Raw genomic sequence first — 12,964 nt, 5'->3', positions numbered from 1 at the left:
TCCCTGCTTTCTGCCTCTTTTCTTGAATATATTTGTTACATTTGCTGCTTTCGGATCTTTCTGAAAGATTATGACAAATGCTTCTACTATCAGTGTCGTCACTTTCTTAAATTTCCTTGAATTCAAGCCATCTGGTCTTTAGAACTTGTCACCTTTTAGGTTCATTAACCATCCAAGTATCTTTTCCCTAGTGGTGACGATTCAGGTTCATCCCTTACTCTCATCTTCAATAAAGCTAAGAATATTATGTTATGTGATCAGATCAGTCAGTAGTTCTTGGGAATTTTCAAGCCTTGCATAATATGTCTAGCTCTGATCGCCAAAACACAAGCTTAACATTTAGGCTCCACACGGATTGATTAATAGAGCCAAAAGATTGATTGCTCAAATCAAGAGCTTGAAATTTGATCCAAGACTGGAGACACCCAAAGTCTTCCTGTCTGGAAATGTGGTGTCTGAGATACTTATGCAACTAGATACAGAGAGATGAGAATGGGGGAAAAGAATACACGTTCATACTAATTATGTATGAGGGTTGTAAAAGCAAATGTATTCAAACTGCTAAAAGTCAAATTTAGGATTAGTGTTCAGATATTTCTCTTTGCACACAGAAATCAGCATATGGAGTAAACTCCAAAATGGAGTAGTTGAATAAAGAAAGTTTCTGGAATGAATATAAGAAACATTTGGATGATGCAGTGGTGGGAGGTGTGACTTTAGAATATAATAAATGCATGAATTCAGAGCAATTGAATGGACTTCCTTATTCATGACCGAATGTGGGAAGAACAGAAAAATGTGATGTCTTTCTCTTCAGCCCCTTGTCTCAGCTTGCATGTCCTCAGAGCCATCATTAGTGATGCGCTCGGGCTTAAGACTGGTATTTGGCACTCTTACTTTCTCAGACAAAGCTTTCAAAGTTTTTTTTTTATGATCTAATGTTTACGTAAATTTAATTCTGATAATTTCAGAACCTGTGGTGCTACCAGCAGTGTTACCAAGTGACTCATTAGCAATTCCCCTCCACCTAACATCATGGCGTCTCCAAGCAAGACCGAAGGGTCTTGGTCTGTTCTTCTGTAAAACACCTATCCATTGGACCAGTGTGGCAAAAGTAGGAGAGGTGAACAGCAGCAAGCGTGAATGTCACTCATCAGACTGTGATGACAACTGCTCCTACAGGTACACAACCTTTTCTGATGTTCCTCTTTCTGTAAATTCCCAAGACATTGCAGGAGAGGGTTTATAAGCAGCAATCTCCTGAAAACGTTTCTGATCAACCTACATGAAGCAATACTTAGTCACTGTGTAGGAAAATTCCAGTTTTGAGGAAAGGCTTTGTTTGAAATATTTGACCCTCTGATCTTGCCAAAGAAGCTAATCTTGTGTTTCTAGTCATACAGTTTTTAAATTATTAAAATTTAAATTGTTGGAGAATAAAAGAGCATACAGTTGTCATAGAGGGTGCACTTCTAATCTCTTTACCAAGAGTTTTCATTTCACATAGGAACTTTTCTTGTATATCATTCTTGAGGAAAGCACAGTCAGAAGGAGGCAGGGTGGTACAGAAAAATGCAATCACTGCTCAACTACTTTCAAAGCTGAGTTTAGATCCAAACAGGGTGATAAGTCAAAATAGTCAGGCTCTGTGCTGTTTCAAGTGAAAATAAATTTTGCTGTTCTCAGTTCAGTTCAAAGTTTGGGCAAAATCCTCATGAGTCATACCCTTGTATTGAATTGTCATTGAACATTTACCAAAATAGGATGGAGAATACCAAATGAAACAGAAAGGAACAATGAAAGTGGAGTAAAATCACATTATTAGGGTTGAGTAGAGGAAACTTTGCTTTAAATGTGATCTGGTCAATACCTGACCTGAATTCTTGCCGAGGCAATGTAGAGAAAGCTTTAATCTGCAGCCAACTCTTGCTTAGAATTTTCTCCTGGAAATGTTTCAATTATTTTAAAAGATTATACTTTCTGCACAAATATTGGAGGAAGATTGGTGTTGTGAGAGCTCAGCAAAGGGCCTTTTTATTGCCTATATAATCTTAAAATGGTAGATTATTTGAAGAAGCAATTGATATCTGTGAATTTTTATCATATTTTTGGAAAAGGTAATCACGTTCATCAAATGAAAGGAAAACATAGAATCATAAAATAAGTTTGATTGAAGGCAATCCTTCAAATCTGTTTGATCTCATTCTTACAGAAAGCCAAACTTACAGATTTCACATTATAGGAACCAGCTGTTTCTTAACTGAATAATGTCCAGGTTTCCTCCACTTTTCCTGGCAATGCATTCCAGATGTTTAGCACTTTTTGTGTAAAGAAATATTCCCTGATGTCTGTCCTAATTTTACCTTTCACAAGCATGAACCAGTGCCATTCTGTCCTGTTTCTTTGATGTATCAGACATTGTTTCAGATTTGCCTTACCTGTTACTTATTAAACTGCTGTAAAATTCCTTGAACCTTGTCTTCTTGAAACTAAAGAGCACTGACTTATTACATCAGTCCTAAAAGTTTGAGCATGCAACACCAGCGATTAGTTTTCTTGGACTTGTCTTCACTGCCTCAAGGCCTGGATGGCTCCCTTGAGTCATGGCTACCAGAACTGAATGCAGCAGTGTTGAATATGACCTGACCAAAACACTGAAAAACCTCAGCCCAGCTTCAGATTTCCACACAACTACTGGGGGTTTCAACTCAATCTTGGGGAACTTTGAAATCAAATCTTTTTATGCTTGCGGAAAGCTGGAAATGTTGCAGTCGTCTTCAATTTAGGAGAAAATTAGTAGAAAACTAAGTCATGAAATCTTCTGGGGAAGAAGAGATAAAAGCTAACTTTTTCCATATCATTTAATCCTTTTCTTTGATGAGTAGAAAAAAAGTAGCACCAAATGTCACCAAAGCTTATCATGCATACTTAAGTCATTAGGGAACAAATATTCCCCTCTCACTAACTTTATTAACAGTATGGCAATTTTTAACAGACATTTTAAGAGTTAAATGCGTCTACTACCTCGAGTTTAAAATTCTCATTCTTATGTTTGTACATGTCTTTCACCCTGCTTCACTGGCTTTAGCTGTCTTATACTTTCTCCCGCTTCTCCCTTTGTTCCAATTTTGATAGCAGTGTCTTCAGCCTCATATTTTGCAATACTGTTCCTAAAGTCCTCTCCCTGGAACTGACTCTCCTCCTTAAGCCCCTTAAATCCACTTCTTATAGCATCTATCATTACCTGATCACTTCTGTGACACTCATTCTATTTCTTTTAAGTATCTTGCATAAAGGCAGAGTGTTTACTAAGAATGCAGTATGTAGCCGGAGTTTCATGATAGGTTGAAATTTCTTGTTATTACTTCTAGGTATTGTGTGGCAGTTAAGAAGGAGAACTATCCTGACTACCTGCCCTTAAATTTGATGTCTGGCAATGCTATGCAGGTTTACCGGCAACCAGGCCACACCATCTACTTGCTACCCACCCTAGTTCTGACCAATCTACTACCCTGTGAGCTTTCCTACTATGTGAAAGGTACCTCCATCCGTGGGCCATTGAAACAGGGGAAAGATGCTGTGCTCCACACAGCTGATACATCTCAGAACATCGAACTTGGTAAGATGTCAGAATTTTTTTGTGTCTTCAGTTTTTTCATATTGTTTTGCCTGTCATTACTGTTGAGAAAGTGGTAGTGACCCACTTACTTGAACCATTTCAGTCCATGTGCTGTTGGTACACCCACACCCAGTGGTTTTGGAAGGAAATTCTCTCTAACGTTAATTTGCACAAATGTTATTGAGCAGTGAAAAGATTGAATAAAACAGAAGGGCTGGAAGTATAGATTTCATCTCTCATTTGGAGGAGAAACAGTCCATGTTTATAGGGAGAGACCCTAAATATGAAAAGCGGGTCTCCCATTTAAACTTTCTCCCGCAGATACAAGTGGATTTGCTGTGCGTTGAAAAAAGTATGACCCAACTAAGTTACAACATATGACTGACAACTGTAAAAAGGTTATTTCCAGTATATTGTCAATTGGATACAAAGTATGACCCAACTAAGTTACAACATATGACTGACAACTGTAAAAAGGTTATTTCCAGTATATTGTCAATTGGATACAATGTCAATGAAGTAGATGGGTATTTTTGATTTGGCACTAAAAACAAGTTACCACTTTGGCTCACCAAATAACTCTTATCTCTGGTTGGAAGGTTTTGTGTTTAAGCCCCATGGCAGACTTGAATGAATATTCTTGGTGTATGTTAAAGCTCAAATGACAGTATTCAGAGAAATGTGGAAGGTTTTTCTGATGTCCTGGCCATAATTTCACCTTAAAACAGTACCACTGAAATAAACAAATTAATTGGCCCTTCATATAATTGTTATTTGTGAGTTCTTATATACATCATGATTGTACCATTTGTCTGATTAAACTAGTGAGCATTTTGAAGTCATTCCTTGTGTGTTGAGTACCTTTCATCACAATAGGCACTAAATATTTGCAGTCTTTATTTTCACAAACATGATTTGTCTGGATGTGTAAGATAATTAAAACCAGACAGTTACCACAGATGGTCTCTCAGGAGGAGAGTGGTGGTGGTGTCGAGGAATTTCAATATACTTAATTACTTTTCAGAGGAAATTTAAGAGAGAAAGCCCCGTAGTCCAGTAGGACTGTGGCAACTTTACCTTTTACATGTTTTTTTAAAAAACACTCTTTTTGAAATATGTTTTAATTATAATTTATTTGTCAGGAATTACACTAGAAAACTTTCCTGTATGCAAGGAACTCCTAATTCCAGCAGGAACCACTAACTATCATGTTCGTATGCGCCTTTACGACACCAAAAAGCGCCTGCTGAATCTGAGCATTCGCATAGTATGCAGAGCAGAGGGTTCCCTGAAGATACTCATTTCTGCACCTTATTGGCTCCTGAACAAGACAGGTAAAACAAAAAAATCAAGTTCCAAAGTAAATATAGGTGCATGCCATAATGTTGCAGACTTGCAGGTGGTGAATTAAAATCTGTGGTCTAAAATGCTCTGCTTCATTCCAATCTTCTTCAGGGCTGCCACTAATTTTTCGACAGGACAATGCCAAGGCTGATGCAGCAGGACAGTTTGAGGAGCATGAGCTTGCACGAAGCCTCAGCCCCCTCTTGTTTAGCTTTGCAGACAAAGAGCAACCTAACATGTGAGTAAAGTGTACAGTAAAACACATCCCTGGCTAATCTGATTTACTGAGGGAATTGTTGTGAATTTAGACAATTTGTAATTATGAACAGGATCTTCCTGCTCTTAACCTTTACAAAGGTCTAATTTTAGCCATGAGATGCTGAGTTTGGAAATAAAGACTTTTTAAAAATAATTTCAGATCATAGCTGTGGTATTTATATCTGTGTGAAATGAATCCATGTCTTACTGATCTGTATGGGGCTGAGTAGATTTATCCTCCGGTCTCTCTAACCCTTGCAGGTGTACCATGAGAATTGGGAAGGGGATCCACCCAGATGCAGTTCCTGGTTGGTGTCAGGAATTCTCTCCAGATGGAGGCAGTGGTGTGCGAGCAGTGAAAGTGATTCAGCATGGCAACAGACCCGGACTCATTTATAGTATTGGTGAGTCTGAATAAAATACTTCACTTATCTAAAGGAACAATCTTTCAAGTTTTTCAAAGGTACAATGCTGATCATACTTAAACATAATGAAAGTATGATCAATGACACATTATCCACAGACTGCAGTGTAGCCGGTGCAGCATTTGTTGTTTTTGGTAATTTGTCTCCTAAAATTCTTTCGTCTTTGTATCTTAGGAATTGATATCCGGAAAGGTAGAGGGCGGTACAGAGATACCAACATAGTGACCTTTGCACCCCGATACCTGCTGGACAACAAATCCTCACATAAGCTAGCCTTTGCCCAACGAGAATTTGCCAGAGGCCAGGTAGGAATATGGTTCCAAATCATTTCTGCCAGTGTTCCCAAAATAAGTTGATGTTCTCATTTAAAAATTAAGTGTATTGCTGAATACAAAGAAAACCTTTATCTTCAGGGGTGATCAAATAAATATCAAACAAATACCAAATTCCCCTCTGGATAAGCTATCTATTAAAGTAGCGAAAAGGATTTGATGGTGCTTGAAACCTTTGTACAATAGCTTGATATGTAGTGTTTGCAGACTGTAATAGTGAGAACAAATTAAAGCATCATAAACATCTGAAAGAGACCTAGGGTAGTGATGTTTGAGCATTTAGTGTAATATGTTCAGCTTTTTCCATCAGTGTTGTACATTGTTAGTGGCTTTACTTAGTCATCAGTTGGCCCATCTGTGATATTAAGATCTGTTTTTGATTCCTTCTAAAACACTTAACTGATGTATTGATATTGTATGTTGGATACATTGTTCAGTTTTGCACTCTAGTTGCATTGATAAATATGCCTGTATTGGCATAAGCTAACTCACAAGGCAGATAATTCAACTCATCTTAATTCATCCATGAGGAAAGATGTTACAGTATTGCTATCCTGTCATTCAGCTGATTTTTAACTAATTATAAGGCTTTCATCTCCAAAACCTTTCCTGGAAGTTTATTTCACTCATTGTGTTAGCAAGCAATTATTGACATCGTTCCTAAATCTGCCTTCTGAACTTGTCACCTCATTCTGCTGTTGCAATTTAGCTTGAAGCAGTATTCTACATTTGCCTCCTCTGTATGATTTTCTATCTTTTATATACATGTATAAATGCACCTTTTATTCTAACCATCTTCAAGGTTGAGAATCTGGGTTTCTCCAGTTGTTTCTCCTAACTCATTTTTGGTCTGCTAAAGATCAATATGTGGTTTTTCACGTGTGTCAGATATTCAATCTCATTCAATCACACTCCGACCTTTCAAGTCATGGTTTAGGCTCCTTTCTCAGATTCAGACACCTCTAGGCCCACACTTCAGTAAAGTACTGAGGAGGTGATTTGTTGTTGGAAGTGATGTGTTGGAGTTAACTGAGGTTCTGTTGGCAGCTGGAGGTAAAATATATGCCATGCATAGTATCGAGCAAAGCACAGAAATCACCCACCCCCACCCCCCCTCCAGTATCTTTAGCCAATGTTTGTTTCTAACACAAATGGCCAACTCGAGTTTAATTAGTCATTCATCTAATTTACTGTTTGTGGAGTCTTGCTGTTTACAAATTAGCTTCTCTGTCTATGAACCAGCTATAATTGCACTTTAGAAGTGTTTATTTGGATTTGAAGCATTCTAAAATACCCTCAAGGTAAGAAGTAATGCATTTATATAGTATCTTCAGGTAGCAAAAGTTACTCAAATGCTTCACAGGCACAATAATGAAACCTAAGACACAACCATGAAATGATCTAATAAAGGTAGTGTCCCAGGCTCTGAGCCAAGAGGCCTAAGTTCAAGTTCCACCTGCTCCATAGGTATGTCATAACTATCCACAGCGGTTGATTAGAAAATATCTATAATGAGCTGTTAGGCTGATGACCAAAAGACTAGCTGAAGAGTTTAATTTCAAAGGCCCTAATAAAGGATGCAAGAGGAAATTAGATGGCCATGTTTATATGGGGGCGGAGAGGAGAGGAGAGAATTATGGAGTTCAGGGCTCTCAGTGGTGTTGTGATTAAAATAAAGTATGCTGAAAAGACCAGAATTGAAAAACTTAGCGCTGGGGCAGATTATAGGGATGGGAATGGGTGACTTTTAAGAATGGATTTAAAAGCAAGGATGAAATTTTAAAATTGGGGCATGGCTTAACTGAGAGCCATTGTAGGTCTCCCAATTCAGAAGTAGTGGGTATGTGGGACTTGTTCTGAGGCAGAACATGGACAGCAGAATTTTGGATGCCCTCTAGTTTGTGGTCATTCAATTCAAAAGCCGAAGACAGGTGAAGAACAAGGTGGTACTGTATTAATCCAGGTTCCTTTCCTGCCTCCTATTCCCCCCTCTCTTTCTGAAACAATTCGAATGTTTGTTGACCAAAACTGTATGCTAGACTCTATTGTGACCTAGGCCACGTTTGGTTTTTTTTTTAACCTTGTTTGCGCAGTTTCCTGATCCAACAACAATATAATATTAATTGGAACTTTCTTTCTCAGGGCACTCAGAATCCAGATGGTTACATTTCAACTCTACCTGGGGCCAGCGTTGTATTTCATTGGCCAAGAAATGATTATGATCAGTTATTGTGTGTACGGCTCATGGATGTTTCCAATTGCACTTGGTCGGGGGGCTTTGAGGTTAACAAGAACAACTCCTTCCACATCAACATGAGGTGAGCATGATGTATCCCAGAAGAAATGTGAACCTAATTAATGGGCCAGGCATCTGATAGAGAAATGTAGATTTAATTAGTAATAGGAAACTGGTAATTTCTGCTGTCAGTGGCAATGTGAGAGGTACCAAATTTGTCAAGATTGTTCTGCCCTACCAACTCCTGCACTATGCTTTTCCTTTGTATATTAGGTACAGTTGACAGCTACTATGGGCCGCATATTGAAAAACAATAAAATAGTATTAATAATGGGAACCTGATTAGATTCTTTGTGCGTTGGCTATTGTTTGTTTATTTTACTTTTGTGTTAAAGCTTTAGATGACCAAGTGTGAGTTCAAGTTTACTAACTTCTACCTATTGTACTGATGAAATGATAGTTGCTTTCTGACTGGGACAATGTTTATTACCCTTTTAACTATGTATATTGTTTGGCTATTCCTGAATCTATAGTAATCTGTTGCAGTGCAATTGACTCAGTTCTCCTTGTGAGGGAATTTCATCCGTGGTTAGGTATTGCCAAGATGTACTGTCTACTTTCTGGGATTTGGGATCTCTTTGTGTTTTCTCCTAATCTGATCTTTCTAATGGATGCTGTGTATAAAAATGTTTGTTTTCTGATTGAAAAGAGACATTAAAGATAGATGTTAGCCATCAAAACAGTTGAACTTTATTTTAAGGGTCGCAGTTTGAAAACGCTATGCCAGCACCGGTTCCCCTTCAGTCTCATTCGTATAACTAATACTTTTGAAAGAGTATTTTCACAATGTCTATCCAAAAAGATTTTAAGTTAACAAATTTCTTGTCTGTGTGGTTACAAGCCAAAAGATAGGTTTTTTTTTCCAATTTACTGCATTTTTCATAAAGCTTTAAACATCTGTTAATATTTTTCCACATCAAATACTGTTACCTGTAAAATTTATATATACTGCAATCATTATGATGAAACTGTGACATGATTACAAACCTGAATAAAAAAGCTAATGTGCAAAATACAGAAGGCTTATTGATACTTGATTTATGCAAGTTGGCAAGGATTGCATGTCCTATCCTGTTAGCTCTGTGGGTAAGAGTATCATGGGCTACAAACACAGGTTTAATGTCTAACTTATGCTGAGCAATCCAATTTTAGCCACAGTGAGTATAATGTGGCACATATGGCCTCAACTTCCCCTCGCTATTGAGTGGAAAATTGGCTGATATTCCCATTCTTGAGCTTACTACAGCAATTCTTGAGCCTCCTGCGGCAATTCATAAGGAAAGCTTGTGGGTACAAAATCAAGATTGGAGTTTAAACTCAAGATTAAGTAATCCATCCACTCTACCCCCTGTGTATGAAGGACATGTAAGTGTGCAAAATACAGCAGGATCACTCTGCATGGCAGAATCCAAGTGTGATTCACCTAATGAATAGCAGACAAAGTCTAAAGCAGTATAACAATTTATATAGATGCTGGAAATCAGAAATAAAGCCAAAAACTGCTGTAAGAACTGAGCAGGTTTGACATTTTCTCTGGACACTGATGCTGCCTGTTTTGTTGAAAATCAGAGTGGGTTATTTTAAAAGAACATTTTGTTCACAGGAGTTGGATCTAGCAACACAATTAGTCACAAAGTCCTGATGTTGGTTTAAAGTTGTTTTGCGTTTTCTGTCCTCATTTCTGGTTATCCCTTGCTGTGTTACAAGCCAGCTGTAATTTGCAGCCTTGAAGTGCTTTCTAACCCAACTTTTCTTTTTGCAGAGATACTCAAGGCAACTGTCATCTCCTCCGAGTGGAGATTACTCTGAAAGGAGCGACATACCATATTGCATTCAGTAACACCGAACAGCTGCCACCGCCATTCCGCATCGACAACTTTTCAGAGGTAAATCCCTACTAACCATACACATCTACAGATCTACTGTACAATTCAAGATTTATAATCGGCTCCTCATGAAGTAGAAAGAACAAAACTAATTGCAAATAATTTGTCACATCTGCAAAACTAGGAGATAACTCACACTAAGGTAAGCCTGTAGCCAAGCTGATTCAGTACTGTTAGAACACTGGTCTACACTTGGCAGTGTATATCTTAGTGCGAAAACATAGGACAAATCAAACTCATCTATTTACCACCGCAACAGTCTATTCTCAATCATCAGCAAAGTGATGGAAGGTGTAGTTGATTCTGCTGTGAAGTGGCACTTACTCGACATTAGTGTTCACCAGCTCTCCGTCTGGGTTCTAACAGGCCCACTCAGCTCCTGACCTCATTACAGCTTTGGTCTAGACATGGTGAAAAGAGCTGAACTTTAGAAGGGAAGTAACAGTACTGTCCTTGACATCAGAGCATTCTTTGAGCAAGTTTAGCACCAAAGAGCCCTAGCAGAACTAGAATCATGTGAATCAGGGGAAAACTCCTGATGTTACACCTAGGAGCAATGAAGATGATGTGGTTGTTAGAGGTCAAGTAGAACAATTTCTGTCAGAGCAAGTGCAATCAGCTAGAGAATGGGCTGTTAGACCACTTCTATGAAATAACAAAATATGTGTTCAGCTCTCACCACAAGTTCCAAGTTCCTGACCTCCTCTCTTTCTCTTTCGTAGGTTGCAATCATTTTCAACCAACATGGTGTGGCAGAGCCGAGACTAAAGACCGAGGTAAAGCCAGGTACCTCACTGAATTATGCCTGGGACGAACCTGTCCTTGAGCCTTTCATCACACTAACGGTGAAAGGGGCAGGCTCATCAGAAATTACCTGTGATATGAATGATTTCAAAGAGTCCAAACAGCTTTACTATGAAAATTTCATCTATATCGCTGCCACCTATACTTTTTCTGGGTAGGCTTCAGTTTCTGTTTCCCAGAATTGAACTTACTGTCAGCGTTGTAATGTTCTGTATTGGTTTTGGACAATTAGATGCAACTTCAGGAACCATGATATGGTTTCAAAAGACATTTCCAACTGAAGGAAAGAAGTGAATTTCTTCTTTATGATCCGCTGTGTTTAAGTTTAGAGATTAAACCTCTTAAGGAAACATGGAACATCCAATATTTAAGCTTTTGTATTGCATCTTACCAGTTATTTCCAGAATTGTACTTTCAAAATTGTTCTCTTTGTATATGGCCCAAAATAGGCAGGCAGAGGGAAATGTACAGCCAAAATAGAAGACTTTTCCTGGAGAAGAGATCTACGTAATTTTTATTTTGAAACGTTAAATATCTCTCTATGATTACTGTATTGTGTCTCAGTTTTTTCCCATGCCAGGATTGAAAATTGTGGTAAACAACTTATTGTACTGAACCTAGCTCTCGTTTGAAAAATCTACATGACATGCATCTCACACAAGTGCAGAAATCCCCATGACACTATTTAAAGAAGATCAGGAAAGTTTCCTAGAATCCTTTTTTAATTCATTTAAATCAATTCAACCAAAACAAATCATCTGATCACTTTTTTTATTTGTGGCAACTAGCTATTAACTGCTACATTTCCTTGTATTAAATAATTTCACTTCAGAAGTACAGAATTGACTGGAAATATGATCCTGAGGTTGTAGTAAGATGCATTGTGTTCTGAACATACTTGAAATTTTTATGTCAACTTTGTAGTTTCTTTGTATTTTTTAAATTAGGCTTACAGAATCTTCTGGGAGGCCAGTTACTCGAAGTTCAGGAAATAAAAATATTAGGTTTGCAGAATTGGTTCTGGATGTCGCACCCACAACTGGAAGAGTGATACTGAAAAAAAAGGTAAACAAAAAATTAACTGCATTGAAAAAGTCCCTTGCAACAGTTGACATTGAATGGAAATCACAGCTACAACCAAAGTATGTATCCAAACTTTTTGCATCCCTTTCAAAGCACGCATGTGCATGTACACTTACTCACTTTCTGTGCAGGAAATGTTGACACTTACTGAAGTGGAGTTCTGTCTCTTCCACAGATATTCATAGAAGGACCTAAACAATGAGTGTTGTGCTCAGCTGTAATACTCTCAACTGTTTGAGCCCTTATAACTAGATAGAAGTTTCTTCACCATTCCAGACTAAGTTGCTGATATCAGTTTTAGAATTGTTTTGCAGATCAGTTAATTCTCCCGAGACCAACGCTTATACCAAGAAACCAGCCTGATCTGAAAGGCTCAGTATCTCACTGATTTTATAAAGTGAGCCTCAGAAACAAATAAGTTCTAATTTCTTTTAACTTGTTAACCAGGTGTTGATGGAGGAGATGCATGTATTTATTTTTTATGCATGTGGTGGAAGGGCAAGGAATAATGTTTTGCTGGATTCAGTCATCTATATCTATGTTTGAAAGCCTTAGTTGTTAGAATGACAATCAGGTGAGGAGTTGAGAAAGCAGGAGGAAGAGTGGAGCAATATCAGTATAGCAATCATGGGATTATTATAAATAGAACAAATTGAGAGCTAAACTTCATTTAAAATTACATAACCTGTGTAGTGCAATAGAAAATCAATAGCCCCATGCTCCTGTTTCGTTCAACTTCAATTCATAACTCCAGTACATGGAAAAAATTACTTGTGCTTCTATTAGCACCTTTCAGGGCCACAAAATATCTGTATTTTGCAGTTGATAAAGTACTTTGAAGCATTCTCACTGTTGTACTGTAAGTCGTTTGGGATATGTAAGTATTACCTGAGGATTTAGTGGGCTTTTTCGGGGTG

The 12,964-nt window shown here is 38.0% G+C and overlaps 1 protein-coding gene across 2 annotated transcripts in view; it reads left to right on the top strand.

The window, feature by feature from the left end:
• The window catches only part of vps13d (vacuolar protein sorting 13 homolog D), a 259,288-nt gene that overhangs the window by 141,907 nt on the left and 104,417 nt on the right, over positions 1–12,964 (top strand). For both annotated transcript variants that reach the window (XM_048615025.1, XM_048615024.1), the window contains exons 44-53: positions 972–1,182; positions 3,372–3,619; positions 4,762–4,953; positions 5,075–5,201; positions 5,483–5,625; positions 5,821–5,951; positions 8,121–8,296; positions 10,037–10,160; positions 10,883–11,118; positions 11,912–12,029. In XM_048615025.1, coding sequence (XP_048470982.1) covers positions 972–1,182; positions 3,372–3,619; positions 4,762–4,953; positions 5,075–5,201; positions 5,483–5,625; positions 5,821–5,951; positions 8,121–8,296; positions 10,037–10,160; positions 10,883–11,118; positions 11,912–12,029 — 1,706 coding nt within the window. The remainder of the gene's footprint in view (positions 1–971; positions 1,183–3,371; positions 3,620–4,761; positions 4,954–5,074; positions 5,202–5,482; positions 5,626–5,820; positions 5,952–8,120; positions 8,297–10,036; positions 10,161–10,882; positions 11,119–11,911; positions 12,030–12,964) is intronic.

This window comes from Rhincodon typus, chromosome 31, assembly GCF_021869965.1.
Source record: "Rhincodon typus isolate 14 chromosome 31, sRhiTyp1.1, whole genome shotgun sequence".
NCBI classification, from domain to species: domain Eukaryota; kingdom Metazoa; phylum Chordata; class Chondrichthyes; order Orectolobiformes; family Rhincodontidae; genus Rhincodon; species Rhincodon typus.
The sequence above is the reverse complement of the archived record's forward strand: the minus strand, read 5'-3'. Positions and strand labels throughout refer to the sequence as shown.